This window comes from Moschus berezovskii, chromosome 1 (assembly GCF_049115385.1).
Source record: "Moschus berezovskii isolate FMDL1 chromosome 1, NW_MosBer_1.0, whole genome shotgun sequence".
Taxonomy (NCBI): Eukaryota; Metazoa; Chordata; class Mammalia; order Artiodactyla; family Moschidae; genus Moschus; species Moschus berezovskii.
Window position 1 is genome coordinate 160,640,716 of NC_142460.1, and position 24,868 is coordinate 160,665,583.

Genomic DNA, 24,868 nt, shown 5'->3' on the forward strand with positions numbered 1-24,868 from the left:
AAGATGTGTCCTATGAGCATATAATGGCTGTAGCCTTCTAGTTTAACTTAAAACACTGCATGGACATTTAATTACCCCTCAGAATCATTGCACAATGGTACAAAGTATTTGTAAAAGACACTGTACTACAGCATAATACTACATATTGAACAATATTTTTAGCTGAAATCATAGGAAACAAAGCAAACAGCTAGGGAACATTGAAGGGTTAGGACTAGAAAGGCAGAGGAAGTGGCATGCATTTAGCAAAATGGTTGTCTACCTGCTTCAGAGAGCTACACAGAAGTTAGCAAGCTGCCTGGCAGAGCGGATCTAAAGTCCGCTCCTGAGGTGAAGGGGGCTGCTGCCAGTGAGAAGGGAAGGAGAGACACCTGAGGGGAAAAAAGAAATATAAGCAGCAAGGGAAGTTGTAAGGAAGTGCAAACAGCAGAGCAGGTTGAAAGGCTAAGGTAGGACTGAAGTAGGACAAAAGGGAACAATATAATAGGGACTGAAGTAGGACACAAGAGAACAATATAGATTCATCTTTTTTTTTTTTTTAACCTCTTGAGCATTTGTACTGAGGATTTGAAGAAAGCAGACACTGTAGCATGTGGTTACATGCAGCCAGAGACAACTCAGCCTGCATGAACTGCCACATGCCACCTGGAATGCCCAGGCACCTGGAACTTTGAACTTAGAAAACTTAAGGATTTTCTGTTTTTTAAGGCATGGTGAGCTTACATCTATCAACCCCTGCTGTCGATTAATCAGGACACCAGGCCTTACATAGACTGCTCAGGAGAGATAGTAGGGAGGACAGGAGACACACCCCCTTGACAGGCAGAGACACACCCCACTGACAGGCAGTTCAGAGCTACAGTGCCACATCATTATATTACTTCCTGCCAATGATCCACTCTGGACCCTAGGCAGCAGTAAGACTGCTAGGGAATTAAACCCTTAATAATAACCCCCTGAACACTCCAGATTGGTATAGTCCCTGAGCACTTCTGATTGTGGGCTCAACTTTGTTTACATCAAACAAATTGATTATGAGACCAAATCACGAGTGCTAAATACAGAAAATGGACTAAGGATGTAGTTCTCAGACTACATGTTGAGGCACCCTGGGGCAAATTCTGGGACACCACTGAATATTTTAAATCTGGAGACACAGTGACATCTGTTGGATACTGTACAACTGCTCTCAAGTTGTTTCAATGTAACTACTTAATAAAATTAATTACTATTTCTTTTGGTCTAGGGATAAAGAAAAAAAATCACTAAGCTATGAAGGCACTGTGAACTGAGAAAGTTTGGGAACCTCTGGGCTAAAATATAAACTGTGAATGATAGACCCTGAAGGATTATTCAGGGGAGATCAAATTCTAGTGCCACCATTTGCCTCTTTGGGAAAGACGGGTCAATTCCTATTTCTTTAGATGAAGTCTGAGATGCTCTCTCCCTCACATCTCTGGCCTCTTCCAGACATGTCTGGTTTCTAGGGGCAGGAACTACAGTCTGCTAGGATAGGGCAGTGTGTTCTCCAGAGACATGTGGGAAGAAAGAGCAGGGCCTGCCAGAAATGGGGTACATGGCACACTGTGTAAGGCTGCTGGACTTAAGAGGGAAGAGAAAGGATAAAAATCAACAAAGAATCCCACAGAACAGAACTGGCTACCACAATAGAGTAGTGAAAGGAGCGTGGGCTTTGGTGAAAACAAACATGGGATTTTCAGTGGGGAAAATTAAAAAAAAAAAAGGACGCCCTGCCTCAGCAGCAGTGCCGACTATAAACTTTAGGAACTCTTTCCTAACATGGCTCCCACTGTGTAGTCTTGGACACATATAAAGACAAAAACAAAAGGTAATAAAAAACCCAACTGTGCAAAGATATAATGAACTAGTCTGATGAGAGGCCCAAGAAACACTCCCTCTCTCCCTTTGATGACCTTAGGATGCCAAGTTAACTATCCTGCTGCTGCTGCTGCTAAGTCACTTCAGTTGTGTCCGACTCTGTGTGACCCCATAGACGACAGCCCACCAGGCTCCCCCGTCCCTGGGATTCTCCAGGCAAGAACACCGGAGTGGGTTGCCATTTCCTTCTCCAATGTGTGAAAGTGAAAAGTGAAAGTGAAGTCGCTCAGTCGCATAACTATCCTACCTGCCTCTAATTAAGTAGAATAAGCATACGGTACAAAGTTATTCGTCTCCAATTCCAGCTCCTAAAAGCACCTTCGCCTTGGCCTGTTTCTCTTCCTTTCCCTGTTCTTTCTCTATTGATTTTCTAGGTGAGGAAATTTGAGGATTTTCACTGCTGAAATGCTTGTCAGCACCAAGCTATTCTAGAACCTAAGAAATGGTTAAGTAACGCAGGGCCATGGACAGTGAGCAGATACAGCTAATCTACACCACAGATAAAGTTCCACTGAGGCACTTTTGATGAACATTTATCATAAGACATAACAATATGCCAGGCTAGGGAGTCAATCTCATCTCAATTTATCAACACTGAGTAATCTGGCCTAGAATATTTTAATTTTTATTCCAAACTCTGAGCCTGAGTGACATTTCCTCAGCAGCCAGGAAGAAAATCATAAATGTATTTTTGGTCATTCAAAACTTATTTTGAAATAGTAATTAACTATATCTCTATCACCTAAATAAGTCCACATATCAGAAGAAAGGGCTGGCAATGACTTGTGTTCTCACAGTACCTTATTTTATTTGGAAACTGACTAGAGAGGGGCTTGGTACAATCTGAATCTTCTCAAGACTGAAGGCAGGATAGAGTAAATTTAAAATTCCAATTCAATACAACATTGTATACACTCCATGGAGTTTCACATAATGAGATCTTACCATAATATTAGAAGTACTTGCCCCTTTTATCAAACACGCAACACATCAACAGAAAAGTTCAAACACAAAAAATAATTGGTAACCCGAGCAATAAATACACATCAGTTCAACTGGTAGTACTCTCACAACAAAAGAACATACCAGTTTGATGATGCACTATGAACTGGACAGCTTGGGGGCCAACACAGCTCAGAACTAGACCAGACTGTCCTATGTTAACTGATGTGACTACAGGTTTCCGCAATGACCTTCACAACAGACACAGTAACCCGAGGCCCTTTCCAGGGTGGGATTTATACCACCCTCCACTTTGATGGCTTTGTTAGAATTTCTGCCCCTTGAGCTGGACCAAGGATGTGAAAAAATTAATAAACCCAAGCCTTTCTCCTTTGCTAACCTTCACTCTCTACAGCTCATCAAAGCTGCTTCTCACAACTCATTCAGAAGCCACCCCAAGGATCCCAGCAAAAAGAAAGGCAAGACAGAAATCTTTTTAATCCCTGAACTTTTTCTATAATATTAGGAAATTCAGGTGGGGCTGAGGACCCAAATGATTTCAAAAGAAACTCTAGGTCTCTAAAGATAAATCCCTCCCTCTTGTGTATTTTAACCACAGACCACTTGACCCACAGCGGTCAGTACATCAAGGACCACCTGCAATCTTTTATTCCATCCAGTAAGGCCAATGGATGTGAACGTCACTCAAGGACAAAAGAATTAGATGATGCCTTCCTAGGGATGCTTATAACCTACATATCTCCCTATTCTTTAAGGTCAAATTTTAAGTAAGCTTACTCTGAGCTAAAAAAAAATAAGGCAGATTTTTCAATCATATAATTCTTACATACAAAAAAGGTGGTATTGTGTAAACTTTCTGGGCAGAATTTAAAGAGGTAAAGTTCTTGGTTTGTCTATGAGAACATACTCCTACTTAGAAGCTACAGCTTGAAAGATCTGGAAGAGACTAAGACCGTATTCTAGGTATTCCTCTCCACAGTCAGCATAGGGCAGGTGATGGGAAAGTGAGAAGGGAAACCTATGGTACTCTACTCTTATGTACACACATGGCTGGCAGTCACAGCACCACATGTTTGTAAATTCTACAGCTCTGATTATAAATTTTAGTGGATTAATATTAAAGAGGTCACAGTAGAGAAAAAAAGCAGTGATGTCACAATCAAATTCTAAAATTAAAACCATGCAAACTTTCTCCAAAGTCTCTATTTTTGATTATTCAAGATTTAGTCTTCAGGATTTATAAATTTCTATACTAGTGATAAGGATTATTAAAACAATCACACTGGTATGAGAAATACTGGGTAGTATTTTTTCTCTTAATTTACCTACGTCATCTCTGGTTAGAGGAGGTTGCAGGGCTGACATTTTAAAAAATACACTATAATTTCAGAAAATGGCAAGAACCACTTAATATTCCTAAGGTTAATTTCAAACTAAAAACTTTAATACCAAAGACTATATTTCATTTTTCAGCATTTAGTAGTTTAATGCTACGACCTTCTTTTTAAACAGAAGCCAATATGAAAATGAGTATTTCAGAATTATTATGTTAAAATAAATGTGCCAAATGGACAAATATCTGGAGCTTCTTTTCACCCCTAGGCAGCAAAATATTCTTTTCTTTATGGCACCCATATATTTCTTCCCATGAGAATACAAACCTCAAATACTTAACAAAATTACAGATTAATCACTGGTAACTTAGAAGAAAAAATCTTTGACATGTGAGTGTGCATAGTTGGAACTTCAATCTATTAATCTGACAGAATGGAATGATGCTATCATGTTTCTGGTACTGATAATTCTGAGTAAATACTTCTCCACTCTTTATGTACATGTTCAAGATAAACATTTTAATACAGCCATACCCAAAATATAAAGTATGACATCCTGGATTAACTGGGTTAAAAACTGAGCAGAGTCCGCTTTGCAGTTAGCATACATTCAACACCACAACAGTCCATATGTTGTCTGGCCTAGAATCAGGGGTCCACTGCATGTCCATGATATCTCCAAGGTGGGTAGTTATAACAGGAATCTAGGAAAACTATCTAAATGCTGTTTTCAGTCTAGACAAGGCAAAAGGAAGGTCCATATGGCTACTGCCATATGTCTTAGGAAAGAGAATTGGGTATGCTTTGGTTTACCTGTGAGGTATCCTGCTGTTTGTGACTCAGAAATAAACAAATCATGTTTCTGATCTTTGAAGGCACTCCAGACTGAAGAACGAGACAGGATTTCATTCACCTAGGGAAGTAAAACAAACTCTTTGAACGTAAACAAACTGGATGTTGGTAGATTAGATTAAAAAGAAAAAGTAAACTTCCAAGACAAACCAAAGAGGTCAACTCAGGAAACATCCAAAGATGAACCAAGACCTCACATTCATCAAACACTCTACACCAGGCATGTCTCATTAAACCAGACCCAAAGAGATGCCTAAATCAGTCTTCCCTCTAAACTTGGACATGACTATTCGGACTTATTGGTTTGTATGTAATTTGGGCAGTAAGATATTCATGTGATAGTAACAACTAGCTGACGTGGTGTGGGCTCATGAAGTATTTCTGAGGAAGTGGTATGGGGACAAGATACTGCAAAATTCAAGCTAAAACTTAAAGCTCTCTTTCAAACTATGGATGCGACCTATTAGAAGTACACTGACATCTTAGGAATCAGTGAACTGAAATGGACAGGACTGGGTGAATTTAATTCATATGACCATTATATCTACTACTGTGGGCAAGAATCTCCTAGAAGAAATCCTAAGAGTCAACAAAAGAGTCTGAAATGCAGTACTTGGGTGAAGTTTCAACAACAACAGAATGATCCTGGTTCATTTCCAAGGCAAAATATTTAACATCACAGTAATCTAAGTCTATGTTACAACTGCTCATGCCAAAGAAGCTGAAACTGAGTGGTGCTACGAAGACCTAGAATACTTCCCAGAACTACTAATAACACCAAAAAAGACGTCCTTTTCATCATAAGGGATTGGAATGCAAAAGTAGGAAGTCAAGAGATACCTGGAAAAACAGGCAAGTTTGGCCTTGGGTACCAAATGAAGTAGGGCAAAGGCTAACAGTTTTGTCAAGAGAACATGCTGGTCACACCAAACATGCTTTTCCAATAATCCAAGAGATGACTCTACACATGGACATCACTAGATGGTCAATATCAAAATCAGAATGATTATGTTCTTTGCAACGAAGGATGGAGATGCTTTATACAGTCAGCCAAAACAAGACCTAGAACTGACTGTGGTTCAAAGTATCAGCTCCTTATTGCAAAATTCAGGCTGAAATTGAGGAAAACCACTAGGCCATTCAGGGTGCCTGAAGAACTATGAATGGCAGTTCATAACACTGTACAGGAGGCGGTGACCAAAACCATCCCAAAGAAAAAGAAATCCAAGAAGGCAAAATGGTTGTTGGATGAAGCTTCACAAGTAGCTGAGGAAAGGAGAGAAGTGAAAGGCAAAGGAGGAAGGGAAAGATATGCACAACTGAATGCAGAGTTCCAGAGAATAGCAACAAGAGATGAGAATACCTTCTTCAATGAACAATGCAAAGAAATAGAGGGGAAAAATTGAATGGGAAAGACTAGAGATCTCGTCAAGAAAACTGGAGGTATCAAGGGAATATTTCATGCAAGGACGGGCACAATAAAGGACAGAAACAGTAAGGATCTAACAGAAGCAGAAGAGATTAAGAAGAGGTGGCAAGAATACATAGGAGAACTATACAAAAAAAGGTCTTGATGACCTGTATAAGCACGATGGTGTGGTCACTCACCTAAAGCCAGACATCCAGAAGCATGAAGTCAAGTGGTCCTTAGGAAGCATTACTATGAACAAAGCTAATGGAGGTGACTGAACTCCAGCTGAGTTATTTAAAATCCTAAAGGATGATGTTGTTTTAAAGTGTTTTAAAGTGCTGAACTCAGTATGTCTGCAAATTTGGAAAACTTAGCCATGGCCACAGGGATGGAAAAGGTCAGTATTCATTCCAATCCCAAAGAAGGGCAATGCCAAAGAATGTTCAAACTACTGTACAACTGGGCTCATTTCACATGCTAGCAAGGTAACGATCAAAATACTTCAAGCTAGGATTCAGTAGTATGTGAATCAAGAATTTCCAAAATGTACAAGCTGGGTTTAGAAAAGGCAGAGGTATTGGAGATCAATTTGCCAGCATCCACTGGATCATGAAAAAGCAAGAGAATTCCAAAAAAAAAACGACTTCTGCTTCATTGACTACATGAAAGTCTTTTGACTATGTAGATCAAACTGTATAGATCAAACAAAATGGAAAATTCTTAAGAGATGGGAGTACCAGATCACCGTTCCTGTCTCCTGAGAAACCTATTTATAGGTCAAGAAGCAACAGAACCAGACATGTAACAACTGACTGGTTCCAAATTGGGAAAGGAGTTTGTCAAGTCTGTATATTGTCACCCGACTTATTTAACTTATATGCAAAGTACATCATGCAAAATGTCAGGCTGGATGAATCACAAGCTTGAATCAAGATTGTTGGGAGAAATATCAACAACCTCAGATATGCAGATGATACCACTCTAATGACAGAAAACAAACAGGAACTAAAGAGCCTCTCAATGAGAGTGAAAAAGCTGGCTTGAAACTAACCACTTAGAAAACAAAGATCATGGCATCCAGTCCTATCGCCTCATGGCAAATAGAAGGGGAAAAAGTGGAAGCAGTGACAGATTTAGACTCCAAAATCACTGCAGATGATGATTACAGATATGAAATTAAAAGACGCTTGCTCCTTGAATGAAAAACTATGACAAACCTAGACAGCATATTAAAAAGCAAGGACATTACCTTGCCGATAAAGGTCCATCTAGTGAAAGCTATGGTTTTTCCAGTAGTCACGTATGGATGTGAGAGTTGGTTCATGAAGAAGGCAGAGTGCTAAAGAATTGATGCTTTTGAACTGTGGTGCTGGGGAAGATTCTAGAGAGTTGCTTGGACACAGGGAGATCAAACCAGTCAATCTGAAAGGAAATCAACCCTGAATATTCGTTAGAAGGACTGATGCTGAAGCTCCAATACTTTCGCCACCTGATGTGAAGAGCCAACTCACTGGAAAAGACTCTGATGCTGGGAGAAACTGAGGGCAGGAGGAGAAGGGGTGGTGGGGAACAAAGGATGAGATGGTTGGATGGCATCACTGACTCAATGGACATGAGTTTGAGCAAACGCCAGGAAATAGTGCAGGACAGAGAAACATGGTGTGCTGCAGTCTATGCGGCTGCAGAGAGTCAGACATGATTTAGTGACTGAACAACAATGAACAATCTAGAAAGTATCAGTATATCACATATAAAATGCGCAGTACAAATGACTTGTGTGTAAATGCATACTAAGAGGCAAGACATGTTTCTTTCTGGGAAAAACATTAAAAAGAAAAAAACAACTTAGGAAATTCCAACGTAGAGGGTATCTTTCACATATCAAGGTTCAGATCAAATATGTATGGAGCACCCAAATCATGGGTTCCACAGTGGACACAAAGATGAGAAAGACATTCTCTGTCCCTGAAGTGCCTACAGTCTAGGAAAGGAGACAGATGGTGCCAGATAACATAATGGGAAGCATTAAAGTAGAGATACACACGGGGACCATGAGAGTCCAAAAGACTCTTAGTCTAAACCGTGGAGCGAAGCAGTGGTGAAAGTGATTTGTTGTGAATGTGCTCAAGTTCCTACTTTGGAAACTATTGTAATTCTTTCCTTCCCTTGTGAGTGGAAGGTGGTTATCAAGAGTTGCTCCGTTAATTCTCATCAATAGGAATCCAGTGGCAAGTCGAGGGGAGCATGACTGGGGGCATGTGGTACACAGGAATGGCTTTGCTTGGCATTCAGAACACCCACAGGCAAGTTTAATAAACATATAGTTAATGACTGCAATAGCACATGTCATCTCTCTTCTTTATTTTCACCTCAAACAGCTCAAACAATAAGTCTGCTAGAAGGGAAAATGGCATAAAAAAATGCTTCTTTAGTTGGAACATACAAACACAGTGGATTCACTAAAGGAAAGCTTTAAGTCAGTTTAAACCTACAGAAGAACATTAGTAAATAGAAATAGTCCAAATACCTATGAATGGATAAATGGGTAAACATGGCATATACATACAATGGAACATTATTCAGCCTTAAAAAGGAATTAAGTGTTGAAACACACTGTAACACAGTTGAACCCTGAAAACATGCTAAGAGACAGAAGCCAGACACGGTCACATACTGTAAGATTCCACTTATGTGAAATCTCCAGAAATCCTAGAAAATAAGAGTGGTGACTGCCAGAAGCTGAGGGAAAGAAGAAATGGGAAATAACTACTTAATAACTATTTTTGGGAACTAAGTAGGTGGTGGTTATACAACTTTTTATTTTTTAATTTATTTTTGGCTGAGCTCATATTCACTGCTGCACGTGGGCTTTCTCTAGTTGTGGAGAACAGCGGCTACTCTCCAGTTGCGGTGTGCAGGCTTCTCACTGCAGTGGCTTCCTTTGTGTATAGGTTTCACCTTGTGTGCGAGGGTGTGGGGGTCTCAGTAGTTGTGGTGCATGGGCTTAGCTGTCCTGAGCCATGTGAGATCAGGGATCAAAGCTGCAACCCCTGCATTGGCAGGTGGATTTTTAACCACTGGACCACCAGGGAAGCCCCACAACATTGTTAATGTACTAAGTATCAGTGAATTTTTCAGTTTAAAAGGGCTAATTTTATCTTACGTGAATTTCACTTCAATTTAAAAAAAAAAAAAGAGAGCATTACTAAATGGACTATATAATAATACTGAATGAGGAACTCCTCAGAAGCAATATTAAGAATAAAACCGGAGAAGGAACAAGATGGCGGAGGAATAGGACAGCGAGACCACTCTCTCCCCCACAAATTCATCAAAAGAACATTTGAACGCGGAGTAAAGTCCACAAAACAACTTCTGAATGCTGGCAGAGGACGTCAGGCACCCAGAAAAGCAGCCATTGTCTTCGAAAGGAGGTTGGAAAAAACATAAAAGATAAAAAGAGAGACAAAAGAAGTAAGGACGGAGCTCCGTCCTGGGAAGGGAGGCTTTAAAAAGAGAGAACTTTCCAAACACCAGGAAACACTCTCACTGGCGAATCTGTGGCGAGCCTTGGAAGCTCAGAGGGCCACATAACCCTCTTTTTTTTTTTTTTAAGATTTTTTTTAAAACCCACAGATTACCTGCCAAACGGTAACTCCCAGTGGAGAAGCAGCGCAGATGCCTGCATACACCATTAGCAAGCGGGGGCTGGGCAGGGAGGAGCCGGCTGAACTGCTTAGAGAGAGGACTGGGCTTGAATGCCGCGAGAACAATTTGAGAGAACTGGGGAGAGCAAAGCAGACTGTGGGATAGCTTCCCCACGAAAAGGCGGAAAGCTCTAACCTAAGACTTGGCCAGCCCCGCTCACAGAATAAAGGACTGAGCAGAGCGAGCCAGCTGCGGTCGGCCCATCCCCCATCCCCCGCCGAGACGGGCAGGGAGCGCAGCCAGAGCCGGAGGGGGCAACCACGGCCCCAGAAAGGCATCTGATACAAACTGCAGGCAGGCTTGTTGCTAATCAGGACTTCTTGGGCTCGGGCCGGTCGAGATCCCCCTGAGAAGGTGCGCTGGTTGTACACCCAGAAAACTGAGTGGCGGGGACTGGGGAGGCAATAAGTCGCAGAGACTGCGCTCGCCAAACACTTGGTCCCCTGAACTGCTCGGACCAGGGAAGGCACAAAACGCAGGCCCAACCAAGTCTGCGCCTTTGTGGAGTACCTGAGAACCTGAACTTGAGCCACTCAGACCTGGCAAGTGCATACAACTCGGCGCCAGCCTCGGACAGTTCCCGGCAGAGCAACCTAGAGCCTGTGCAGTGTAGACTGGGACAGCATACGTGCTGTGAGCGGGGGCAAACCCAGTGTGGCCGAAACGCTGCGAGCACTCCCCACAGACGCCAGAGATATTCGTCTGCAGCGTTCCTCCCTTCCCAGAACAGGATTGAACAACTGAGCCTTAAAAAGTGTCCACCCACCCCCTAGTATCAGGGCAGAAATTAGACACTGAAGAGACCAGCAAACAAAAGCTAAAACAGAGGGAACCACCTTGGAAATGACAGATAGAGACGTCTAGAGGCTACTCCAAGAATAAGACCAAAAACCAGAGGCAAGAGGCTTAAGGCCGAATCCTGAGAACACCAGAGAACTCCTGACTCCTGGGAACATTAATCGATAGGAGCTCATCAAACGTCTCCATACCTACATTAAAACCAAGCACCATCCAAGGGTCAACAAGTTCCAGAGCAAGACATACCACGCAAATTCTCCAGTAACAGAGGAAACTAGCCCTGAGCTTCAATATACAGGCTGCCCAAAGTCACTCCAAACCCACTGACATCTCATAACTCATTACTGGACACTTCATTGCACTCCAGAGAGAACAAATCCAGCTCCACCCACCAGAACACCGACACAAGCTTCCCTAACCAGGGAACCTTGACAAGTCACCTGTCCAACCCCACATACAGCGAGGAAACTACATAATAAAGAGAACTCCACAAACTGCCAGAAGACGGAAAGGCCACCCCAAGCAAAGCATTATAAGCAAGATGAAGAGGCAGAGAAATACCCAGCAAGTAAAGGAACAAGATAAATGCCCACCAACACAAACAAAAGAGGAAGATATAGGGAATCTACCTGATAAAGAATTTCAAATTTTGACGGTGAAAATGATTCAAAATCTTGAAAGCAAAATGGAGTTACAGATAAATAACCTGGAGAAAAGGATTGAGAAGATGGAAGAAAGGTTTAATAAGGACTTAGAGGAAATAAAAAAGAGTCAATATACAATGAATAATGCAATAGATGAGATCAGAAACACTCTGGAGGGAACAAACAGTAGAATAACAGAGGCAGAAGACAGGATAAGCGAGCTAGAAGATAGAATTGTAGAAATAAATGAAACAGAGAGGAAAAAAGAAAAACAAATTAAAAGAAATGAGAACAATATTAGAGACCTCTGGGACAATGTTAAACGCTCCAACATTCGAATCATAGGAATCCCAGAAGAAGAAGACAAAAAGAAAGACCATGAGAGAATACTTGAGGAGATAATAGTTGAAAACTTCCCTAAAATAGGGAAAGAAATAATCACCCAAGTCCAAGAAACCCAGAGAGTCCCCAACAGGATAAACCCAAGGCGAAATACTCCAAGACACATATTAATCAAATTAACAAAGATCAAACACAAAGAACAAATATTAAAAGCAGCAAGGGAAAAACAGCAAATAACACACAAGGGGATTCCCATAAGGATAACAGCTGATCTTTCAACAGAAACTCTTCAGGCCAGGAGGGAATGGCAAGACATACTTAAAGTGATGAAAGAAAATAACCTACAGCCCAGACTACTGTACCCAGCAAGGATCTCATTCAAATATGAAGGAGAAATCAAAAGCTTTACAGAAAAGCAAAAGCTGAGAGAATTCAGCATTACCAAACCAGCTCTCCAACAAATGCTAAAGGATCTTTTCTAGACAGGAAACACAGAAAGGGTGTATAAACTCGAACCCAACGCAATAAAGAAAATGGCTACAGGATCGTACTTATCAATAATTACCTTAAACGTAAATGGGTTGAATGCCCCAACCAAAAGACAAAGGCTGGCTGAATGGATACAAAAACAAGACCCCCCATATATGTTGTCTGCAAGAGACCCACCTGAAAACGAGGGACACATACAGACTGAAAGTGAAGGGCTGGAAAAAGATATTCCATGCAAATAGAGACCAAAAGAAAGCAGGAGTAGCAATACTCATATCAGATAAAATAGACTTTAAAACAAAGGCTGTGAAAAGAGACAAAGAAGGAAACTACATAATGATCAAAGGATCAATCCAAGATGAAGATATAACAATTATAAATATTTATGCACCCAACATAGGAGCACCGCAATATGTAAGACAATTACTAACAAGTATGAAAGGGGAAATTAACAACCATGCAATAATAGTGGGAGATTTTAATACCCCACTTACATCTATGGATAGATCAACTAAACAGAAAATTAACAAGGAAACACAAACTTTAAATGATACAATAGACCAGTTAGACCTAATAGATATCTATAGGACATTTCACCCCAAAACAATGAATTTCACCTTTTTCTCAAGCGCACACGGAACCTTTTCCAGGATAGATCACATCCTGGGCCATAAATCTAGCCTTGGTAAATTCAAAAAAGTTGAAATCATTCCATGCATCTTTTCTGACCACAATGCAGTAAGATTAGATCTCAATTACGGGAGAAAAGCTATTAAAAATGCCAACATATGGAGGCTGAACAACACGCTGCTGAATAATGAACAAATCATAGAAGAAATCAAAAGAGAAATCAAAATATGCATAGAAATGAATGAAAATGAAAACACAACAACCCAAAACCTCTGGGACACTGTAAAAGCAGTGCTAAGGGGAAAATTCATAGCAATACAGGCACACATCAAGAAACAAGGAAAAAGTCAAATAAATCACCTAACTCTACATCTAAAGCAACTAGAAAAGGAAGAAATGAAGAACCTCAGGGTCAGTAGAAGGAAAGAAATTGTAAAAATTAGGACAGAGATAAATGCAAAAGAAACAAAAGAGACCATAGCAAAAATCAACAAAGCCAAAAGCTGGTTCTTTGAGAAGGTTGACAAACCACTAGCCAGACTTATCAAGAAACAAAGGGAGAAGAACCAAATCAAGAATATTAGAAATGAAAATGGAGAGATCACAACTGACAACACAGAAATACAAAGGATTATTAGAGAATACTATCAACAATTATATGGCAATAAAATGAATAACATGGAAGAAATGAACAAATTCCTAGAAAAGTACAACTTTCCAAAACTGAACCAGGAAGAAATAGAAAATCTGAACAGACCCATCACAAGCACAGAACTAGAGGCTGTAATCAGGAATCTTCCAGCAAACAAAAGCCCAGGTCCAGACAGCTTCACAGCCGAATTCTACCAAAAATTTAAAGAAGAGCTAACACCTATTCTACTCAAACTCTTTCAGAAAATTGCTGAGGAAGGGAAACTTCCAAACTCATTCTATGAGGCCACTATCACTCTAATCGCAAAACCTGGTAAAGACCCCACAAAAAAAGAATACAGGCCAATATCACTGATGAACATAGATGCAAAAATCCTGAACAAAATTTTAGCAATCAGAATCCAACAACATATTAAGAAGATCATACATCATGACCAAGTGGGCTTTATCCCAGGAATGCAAGGATTCTTCAATATCCGCAAATCAATCAACGTAATACACCACATTAACAAACTGAAAAATAAAAATCATATGATTATCTCAATAGATGCAGAGAAAGCCTTCGACAAAATTCAACATCCATTTACGATAAAAACCCTCCAGAAAGTGGGAATAGAAGGGACATACCTCAACATAATAAAAGCTATATATGACAAACCCACAGCAAACATTATCCTCAATGGTGAAAAACTGAAAGCATTTCCCCTAAAGTCAGGAACAAGACAAGGGTGCCCACTCTCACCACTACTATTCAACATAGTTCTGGAAGTTTTGGCCACAGCAATCAGAGCAGAAAAAGACATAAAAGGAATACAAATTGGAAAAGAAGAAGTAAAACTTTCACTGTTCGCTGATGACATGATCCTCTACACAGAAAACCCTAGAGATTCTACCAGAAAACTACTAGAGCTAATCAATGATTACAGTAACGTTGCAGGATATAAAATCAACACACAGAAATCCCTTGCATTCCTATACACTAATAATGAGAAAATAGAAAGAGAAATTAAGGAAACTATTCCATTCACTGTTGCAACGAAAAGAATTAAATACTTAGGAATATATCTACCTAAGGAAACAAAAGACTTGTACATAGAAAACTATAAAACACTACTGAAAGCAATCAAAGAGGACATAAATATTGTAAAAATGAGTATACTACCCAAAGTAATTTATACATTCAATGCAATCCCTATCAAGCTACCAAAGATATTTTTCACAGAACTAGAACAAATAATCTCACAATCTGTATGGAAATACAAAAAACCTCGAATAGCCAAAGCAATCTTGAGGAAGAAAAATGGAACTGGGGGAATTAACCTGCCGGACTTCAGGCTCTACTACAAAGCCACAGTCATCAAGACAGTATGGTACTGGCATAAAGACAGAAATATAGATCAATGGAACAAAATAGAAAGCCCAGAGATAAATCCACGCACCTATGGACACCTCATATTTGACAAAGGAAGCAAGAATATAAAATGGAGAAAAGACAGTCTCTTTAACAAGTGGTGCTGGGAAAACTGGTCAGCCACTTGTAAAAGAATGAAACTAGAACACTTCCTAACACCATACACAAAAATAAACTCAAAATGGATTAGAGAGCTAAATGTAAGACCAGAAACTATAAAACTCCTAGAGGAGAACATAGGCAAAACACTCTCCGACATAAATCACAGCAGGATCCTCCATGACCCACCTCCCAGAATATTGGAAATAAAAGCAAAAATAAACAAATGGGACCTAATTAAAATCAAAAGCTTCTGCACAGCAAAGGAAACTATAAGTAAGGTGAAAAGACAGCCTTCAGAATGGGAGAAAATAATAGCAAATGAAGCAACTGATAAAGGATTAATCTCCAAAATATACAAGCAGCTCCTGCAGCTCAATTCCAGAAAAATAAATGACCCAATCAAAAAATGGGCCAAAGAACTAAACAGACATTTCTCCAAAGATGACATAAAGATGGCTAACAAACACATGAAAAAATGCTCAACATCCCTCATAATCAGAGAGATGCAAATCAAAACCACAATGAGATACCATTTCACACCAGTCAGAATGGCTGCTATCCAAAAGTCTACATGCAGTAAATGCTGGAGAGGATGTGGAGAGAAAGGAACCCTCTTACACTGTTGGTGGGAATGCAAACTAGTACAGCCACTATGGAGAACAGTGTGGAGATTCCTCAAAAAACTGGAAATAGAACTGCCATATGATCCAGCAATCGCACTCCTGGGCATACACACCGAGGAAACCAGAATTGAAAGAGACACATGTACTCCAATGTTCATTGCAGCACTGTTTATAATAGCCAGGACATGGAAGCAACCTAGATGTCCATCTGCAGACGAATGGATAAGAAAGCTTTGGTACATATACACAATGGAGTATTATTCAGCCATTAAAAAGAATACATTTGAATCAGTTCTAATGAGGTGGATGAAACTGGAGCCTATTATACAGAGTGAAGTAAGCCAGAAAGAAAAACACCAATACAGTATACTAACGCATATATATGGAATTTAGAAAGATGCAAATGATAACCCTGTATACGAGACAGCAAAAGAGACACAGATGTATAGAACAGTGTTTGGGACTCTGTGGGAGAGGGTGAGGGTGGGATGATTTGGGAGAATGGCATTGAAACACGTATGTTGTCATATGTGAAACGAATCACTAGTTCAGGGTCGATGCATGTTATAGGATCTCAGGGATGGCATGCGGGGATGACCCAGAGGGAGGAAAAAGGGAGGAGGGAGGTGGGGGGTTCAGGAGGGGAAACTTATGTAAACCCGGAGCGAATTCATGTCAATGTATGGCAAAACCAACCAATATAACATTGTAAAATAATTTGCCTCCAATAAAAAATAAATTAATTACCAAAAAAAAAAAGAATAAAACCAATGAGGAAAATAAAATTACTGAATTGGTTTGAACTAGGCATGGGCATGTAGCTGAAACAATTGTAGGGTGGAGTGTTCCTCCTCAGCCATGTCTGACTCTTTGTCATGCCATGGACTGTAGTACCCCAGGCTCATAAGTTCATGGAATTCTCCAGGCAAGAATACTGGAGTGGGTAGCCATCCCCTTCTCCAGGGGATCTTCCTGACCCAGGGACTGAAACTGGGTCTCCTGAATTGCAGGTGGATTCTTTACTGTCTGAGCCACCAGGGAAGCCCAGCTGATACACATTAATAGACACCTAAGTTACAACAAAAGAAGAAGAAGGCAATGGAGAAGGCAATGGCAAGCCACTCCAGTACTCTTGCCTAGAAAACCCCATGGATGGAGGAGCCTGGTAGGCTGCAGTCCGTGGGGTCGCTAGGGGTCGGACACGACTGAGTGACTTCACTTTCACTTTTCACTTTCACACATTGGAGAAGGAAATGGCAACCCACTCCGGTGTTCTTGCCTGGAGAATCCCAGGGATGGGGGAGCCTGGTGGGCTTCCCTCTATGGGGTCACACAGAGTTGGACACAACTGAAGTGACTTAGCAGCAAGTTACAACAAAAGAGACTTTGTTGGGCTAATAGCCAACACTTAGTAAGTGCTAATGAAGGAGATGAAACTAAAATAATATTTTTTATATTTTTAAAGGTATTATGGTAGAGTCAGTGAAAGTGGTTATCACTATTCCATAATAACTTCTAGAATTGAAAGTTAATCTTAACCAGCAGTAAATGTTCAACATTCTTCTATGCTTAAAAATGTGCAACACACTCTCAGTATCCAGAGAAAGAATCCTCCTGGTGACTGTTTGTTGTTGTTCAGTTGCTAAGTTGTGTCAGACTCTTCTGCAACCCCATGGACTGTAGCCTGCCAGGATCCTCTGTCCATGTGATTTCCCAGATAAGAATATCGAAGTGGGGTGCCATTTCGTTCTCCAGGGTATCTTCCTGACCCAGGGATCAAAACCACATCTCCTACACTGGCAGATGGATTCTTTACCACTGAGCTACCAGGGAAGCCCCATTTGAGTATATGGTTTGTGTTGATGAGGCAGCTATGCTAGTCCATTTGTGATCTTAGGATCTGCTCCAGTTATGGTCAACAAGCACACCTTTAAGTAGAACCTGAGCTGAGATTCATGGATCACCAACAGTCAAGACCCCTGGTTTTGAAAATGCTTTGTCATAATTAACAGATCAAAGTTACCTCTGTGCAGACTCACCTGTTCTCCATGCTGCAGGCTTCGAGTCATTGCCTTGAGAGCTTTAACAATCTGTGCCTTTGTGGCTGCTGGGCTGTCCAGATTTTCAAGGCCAATGCCTTCAAGTAATTTTAAAAGGTATGGGACCAAATCTACTTTCAGGGCCTAGAAGAAAGTATTAAGTATACATGTGTGTGTATGTATGTGTGCATATACACACACATATGCTTTAAAAAAAATGTAAGCCATCCACTGAGGAAATAATTTCACTCCCAGGACCATACCTGGAAGAGGACACTCCGCTTTATTTTAATTCCAGAGACAGAATTTGGGGGTAGGGGTGGGTATCTAATGATAGCGACATTTTTATTTAATGAGATCTTATTCTCTTCCATCAACTATTCTAAATGTTATATGCTGATTATTTTACTTAATCCTCCCCAAATCAAATGATGAAGGCACAATTGTCAATGGAAAAATCAGCACATGAAGGCCTTCACAGTCACAGAGCTAGGTGGCAATGGACTCTGTATCTAGACCTATGAAGAACAGAACCTGAGCTTATAGCCAGTATACTGATCTGCCTCTTCTAATGATATATACTGATATTAAATAATATTTGGGAATATTAATTTTTTTCACATTCTCTTAAAACATCAACCTTTGCATTCACCACACATTTTTTACCAGCCTAATAAAAGCTAAGTAATACTCTGGTACCACACAATTTGCAATGCCCACTCTGAAATTCAAAAAGAAGAGGTGAAAAAGTAACTTTTAGTAAGTGTTCCTCTTTTTATTGATATTACTCTCAGAACAACCTTGTGAGAAGCCATAGCTTTATTTTACAGATGAGGAATCTGAGCACTGTTAAGGCTAAATAGCATGCCTGAGGTCACAGAGCCATCAAGTGGCAGAACTAGCTCATGTTCTTTCTAATACAACAACCTGCCTCGTCAGTTACAAGTCTGAACCTCAGAGCATCCAATTATCTCCTTGAAATGTACCCAGTACTTCTAACTTGCCTGACTGAGAAACAGGGATAGAAGTAGCGGTGGGTGGGGAGAGATGATCTGAGAGGAAAGAGGGCTGGAAAATAGGAGAGCCAGACAATAAGGATGTAGGGCCTTGTATTCCGGTTAAGGATATCAGATGTAACTTTGTCATATGGCAAATAATGGGAAACCACTGAAGAATTTTTAAGTGCAGAATCACTTATATTTTAAAGAGTTATATTTTAGAAGGATCACTTTTTCAATGATTTTTAAATTGATTGTATGTTTTTTGTTCCCTTGATGTCTGTTACTACTTTACACTGGTATCCACCAAGTCTTCTTTTATATTCTCTTTGAAAAGGACTATAAAAACCTTGGTGTGTTTTTCAAACGTGACTTAAGAAATAAAGGAATGAATAAACAAGAATGAATCTTTCAAAAAGGATAAACCAAATTTTACAAAGCTAGTTAAGGATAAATGCTTAGTAAACAATCAAAATTTAAAATACAAACATCACAAAAGTACTTTGACATTGGTAAGATTTTTGGTAGCTGGCCCACATTTTCTGTGTTTATATATACATGTTTCGTCCGGTGTGTGTGTGTGTGTGTGTGTATAAAATATAAAACTGTACATGCACCAGCTCACAAGTTATCTCTCTGCCAAGTCAGGGAAGCCAAAATCAGTGTTAAATAAGTGAAAATCTATTTGTTTGGTATGTTGCCTTCCCTAAAATAGGAATCTAGGAAGTTACTTACTTGTGCTACTAGTTCACTCTGCTCCTTCTGAAACATTCTATTAATTGCTTCACAGGCTAGACCAATGGTATCTGGTCGTTTTTTCATTCCATTTATCAGTGGGCCAATGGTCTCCAAAGATGCCATGGTTCGAACACAGAGCTAAGAAAAGAGAAGGTTACTTGTAGAAAGCAATAACTTATCTAAAGTAAATACCACAATAATATATGAAAAACCTACATTCAGTTCAAGTTTTGTTTGGCCATGCTGTGAGGCATGTGGAATCTTAGTTTTTCAACCAGGGGTCAAACCCACACATCCTGCAGTGGAAGCATGGAGTTTTTACCACTGGACTGCCAGGGAAGTCCCATCAGTTCAAGTTTAATAATGAACTGAGTCAAATTCAGTCTCCTATTAATCATATCATTTAAACCAGTTTAAGAACTGTTACAATATCATGCTGTTCATATGGATGAAGGTATACAGCAGGAAAGGGATTTATTCTGCAATGTATATTAGTCAGGAAGAGGGAGCACAGATAAATTCTACAGCTATAAGCTACTAAACGGATTCATCATCAGTACCTCGTTTTCAGACAGGGCATGAATAACTCGAATGGCACTCTTAGGAATGGCGTTGTTCCTATGATTCATTGCCTGGATAATTTTGGGGAGATGGCCCAATGGTGGAACCTGATCAGCCAGCTGAGGCTGAGCACTGAAGAGACACACTGCTGCCATTGTCAGAGTTTCCAGAGTCTCTCCCTGGTGGGTGTAAAACAAATGAACAAGCAAACTATAAAAAGCTGATAAAGTCTTAAATGTCCTTGGTAATTATTTGGTGCTCAAAATAGACTCTAGGTGCTGGCGCTTGAAAACTGATCCATAAATCCTAAAAGAACAACAAACATCTCCATCATGATAAAAGCGTGAATTTAAAGGACTCTAAGAATGTGATATCTGAATCTACACAGATTTTCTCTGGGCATTTCTATTTCACATCTCATTTCTACTACAGACAGATATTTCTGTTTAGAGATCATCTCTCAAAAGATATTACTAGATCATCTCTCAAAATATTACAGAATTGTCAGTATCCGAGAACATCAATAATTCAGGAAAATGCAACAACTAGTGGAATGTTTTCCCCAGTTCTGTAAAAATCAGAGTAAAGAGAAATCGCGACTATAGAAAGAGATATATATAAATATCTGACATACTGTTTAGATTTTTTAAGAGTCTTAAAAAGCTAATGATACCAACAATGATTTCTAAGTACTTGGCATTATACTAAGTGCTTCACATTTATCAAAACTCATGAAAACTTCAGCCTTAGAGGCAGATGCTGTGACCTTTCTACAAGGCAACTGAGGCAGAGTCGGGAGGTATTAGTCCAGGCCACAGAGCTTATCAGTGACGGTCCTGGCATCCAGGACCATCTAACAACACAAGCTCTTAGCCACCTCGAAAGCCAGCTTTTTTAAATTAATTCAACAACAATCACATACCTCAATTATTTTCAATATATAGATATAAATAACAAAACTTTCTATTTCAGGGTTTATGACTGGCCAAACCAAGACCAAATCTACTTTCTTACTCTTGCTTTCCTGCTAGTTTTGAGCATAGGTATAGGGTTCATTCATTTATCAATAGTTAAGGCTCTCCTGTCAATTTCTTTAGCTGAGAGAAGAATATGCCCTAGCAGGACACACTTCCATTTAGATTTCTACACTAAACCTTTAGGCTTCTCCTTAAAAACCATACAATCACTGGAAATGGGATGGCAGAAACCTTTCAGAACCTCTGTAATTGTTCTTCAGACTTAAAAATTTCACTTTTGATCAAGCAAATACGAATTTAAGTGTGGGAGCTACACTGAAAGAGGTAGCCAATTCTTAATGCGTGGTCAATGAGAATGGTGTTTTCACAGAAACACTATCAACATATTTAGCAAAATGTGTGAAATGTCTGGCTGATGACTAAAGCTTACATGAGGATTGTTCTTCTCCAGAAGCTCAGTTAACTTTTCTAGCAGTGCAGTAAGAAATTCTCTAGGCTTTCTTAGAACCCAAGCTGGTTGTGCAATAAAGATTCTCAAGAAAACTCCTCCAACAGCAAGTTCACCTTCTGCTTCTCCAAACACCACAGCAAAATCTTCAGGCAACTTTAAATAAGAGAAAGAATAGTCAAGTCATTTACTCGTCATTAGTTGTATTGGGTTGGGCAAAAAAGTCTGTTGGCGCTTTTAGGGAAAAATCCAAACAAACTTTTTTGCCCAGCCCAATACATTAACAAGAAAGAAATAAAAAACCCTATTAAAGAAATCTTCATGCAATGAACTAGGCTTTAAATAGTCATTAATACAATCAAATCAAAATTATTTGTTTTATTTTCACTTAATAAATTTCTATTAAAAAAAAGTTCCTTTGATTAGGTTACTCTTTTCAGAAAAAGTCCTTTGATTAAGTTACTCCAAAAGTGAATATTCCTACTTTTTTTTAATGTTTAAAACCTTGTTTTCCAGGGGAAGATTTAAGTGTCTTAGTAACAGAGTAAAGGATGGCTTTATACTCACTCAGCAGGAACTTAAAACAATAAATTTACGGTAAAATGTAAAATTCCTTCCTCTGAATAAAAGTAAACTTTACCTTCCAGTTTATGTCAGGGTTGTCTTGCTGATTTTTAAAGTGCCTTGGGAAAAACAAGAAGGAAAGGACATCAAACTTTAGTCACACGATACACGTTCATTAACCTTTACAGAATAAGTCTTGGAGAGGTGACAGACAATGTGGAAAATGTTTGCCTGCCTGGTGACTCCACCTGAAGGTCCTAAGTTGCTAATGCATGTCTTTACTTACTCGAGCATCATTTCTCTAACTGTCGTGGACACTTTATCTCTGGAACTATCATTCCAAATTAACTCAGGATTTTCATGAGTTCCCTCAAAAATATGGACAGCAGCTTCAGGGTTGTCTCTCATGGCATCCATAAAAACGCTTGGGAGAAATTTCATCAATGTAATTCGAACCTGGACAAGGAAATTTGAGAAAGAAAAAAGACCTATTGAAAACATCTCAATATTTGGTTTGTTTTACATTTCTCTAAGAATGATGCTATAATGTGTGTTATGACTGATATAGGCCATAACTATCATCCACAAGTCCTGGAATGAGATAACAGATAAACCTTGGTTTATGGTGGCTCAGTAGTAAAGAGTCCACATGCCAATGCAGGAGATGTAGAAGATTCAGGTTTGATATCTGGGTTGGGAAGATCCGATTCCCTGGAGAAGCGGATGGCAACCCACTCCAGTATTCTTGTTTGGAAAATCCCATGGACAGAGGAGCCTGACGGGCTATAGATCATGGGACGGCAAAGAGTCAGACACCACTGAGTACATACACACATGCAAAGGTAACAAGACTCACTACAACCTCCTACTACTTACCTATCTGGGTTAATCTCCTCTCTCCACCTCAAATTTAAGTAACGTTAAGAAATTCAGCACCACTGGTATGTGACGTTCCCAGAGCACACCAACCTACTAGATCCTGCCTTGCACATGCTGTCCCCTCTTCCCAGAAAGCCCTCAGCTGATCTGTCCCTCCACCTCTCCCCCAAATCCCCTGCACCCTCACAAATTCTTCTCATGCTTTGTGTTACACAAGTAACTTTTAGTACCACGTTTTACATTTTATTGTGCCTTTTCCAAAAAAGGAACTTAAGAAAATAACATCCAAGACACACACACACGCACAAACTGAAAATTAGTGTGAGACATAAGGACAAAGGGAAAATGAAGGTTGGGAAGACAAGCTTTTCCTCAGGTCTTCACATAGTTTTATCTCCTTTGTGTCGTTCAAGTCTGTGTTAAATCTCATCTTATAGAAACCTTTCCTGGCCCAGACTGTCTTGTCAGTGCCTGTACTTTCATTCCTTGGCACAAGCTGATACTCAAAAACTTATCTGAACAAATGAGACTAATAGGAATTAGTACATAAAGAAAATATCAAAAGCTCTGCATAATTGCAAGCAATATATAATAAATTTAGCCCTGAACCTCCTGGCAGTCAATGAACTACAGGAAACAATATCAGTTACATGATAGAGAGCGTCCACAAAATAGGATGGATGTCACTTTCTTGGTCAAATCGATCTAAGATGTAGAGTTAAAACTATCAAACACCTAGGAAAAAAACATAGGCATAATGATAATGGCTTTTTATATAATAAAAGCACAAGCTATAACAACAAAGACAGACTGGACTTCATCAAAATTTAAAAAAAAAACAAGAAAGTGGAAAAATATCCACAAATGGGAGAAAATATTTATAAATCATATGTCTGATAAGGGACTGGTATCCAAAATACATAAAGAACAATTACAGCTCAACAGTAAAAAGACAACTCAAAAAACGAGCAAAGGATGAGAATAGACATTTCTCCAAAAAAGATGTACAAATGGCCAATAAGCACATGAAAAGCTATTCAACATCATTAGGCACCAGGGAAACGCAAAGCAAACCCTGACACAGCACACTTCACACCCAGTAGGATGACCATACTCAATGAAGATCTATACAGTAAGTGTTAAAGAAGAGGTGGATATCATCATCAGTGGTGGTATGTAAAATGGTGCAGCCACTGTGGAAAATAGTCTGATGAGTCCTTGAAAGGTTAAAAATAGTGTTGCTGCTGCTGCTGCTGCTGCTAAGTCACTTCAGTCGTGTCCGACTCTGTGTAACCCCATAGACGGCAGCCCACCAGGCTCCCCCGTCCCTGGGATTCTCCAGGCAAGAATACTGGAGTGGGTTGCCATTTCCTTCTCCAACGTGTGAAAGTGAAAAGTGAAAGTGAAGTCGCTCAGTCATGTCTGACTCGTAGCGACCCCATGAACTGCAGCCTACCAGGCTCCTCTGTCCATGGAATTTTCTAGGTAAGAGTACTGGAGTGGCTTGCCATTGCCTTCTCCCCAGAAATTCTACTCTCAGAGAAATAAAATACATATCCACACAAAAACTTGTACACACATGTTCACAGCAGCAGCATACAGAATAGTCCATTTTTAATCGATAAATGGAAAAACAAAATGTGGTATAAATATAGGGAAGTGACTGCTATATTAGGAAATGGGTTTTTTTTTTCCTGGTTTGATGAAAATATTCTAAAACTGACTGTTGTTGCCCAAAACACTGAATTGTATATTTCATGTGTGTGAATTATATGGCATATCAATTATATCTGAATAAAGTTATAAA

The 24,868-nt window shown here is 39.7% G+C and overlaps 1 protein-coding gene across 1 annotated transcript in view; it reads right to left on the reverse strand.

The window, feature by feature from the left end:
* The window catches only part of DNAJC13 (DnaJ heat shock protein family (Hsp40) member C13), a 171,431-nt gene that overhangs the window by 1,526 nt on the left and 145,037 nt on the right, over window positions 1–24,868 (reverse strand). Inside the window, exons 49-55 of the mRNA XM_055413675.2 lie at window positions 22,469–22,638; window positions 22,259–22,301; window positions 21,601–21,774; window positions 20,193–20,372; window positions 19,630–19,770; window positions 17,897–18,040; window positions 5,010–5,109 (exon numbers count right to left, since the gene is read on the reverse strand). Of these exons, the coding sequence (XP_055269650.2) occupies window positions 5,010–5,109; window positions 17,897–18,040; window positions 19,630–19,770; window positions 20,193–20,372; window positions 21,601–21,774; window positions 22,259–22,301; window positions 22,469–22,638 (952 nt within the window). The remainder of the gene's footprint in view (window positions 1–5,009; window positions 5,110–17,896; window positions 18,041–19,629; window positions 19,771–20,192; window positions 20,373–21,600; window positions 21,775–22,258; window positions 22,302–22,468; window positions 22,639–24,868) is intronic.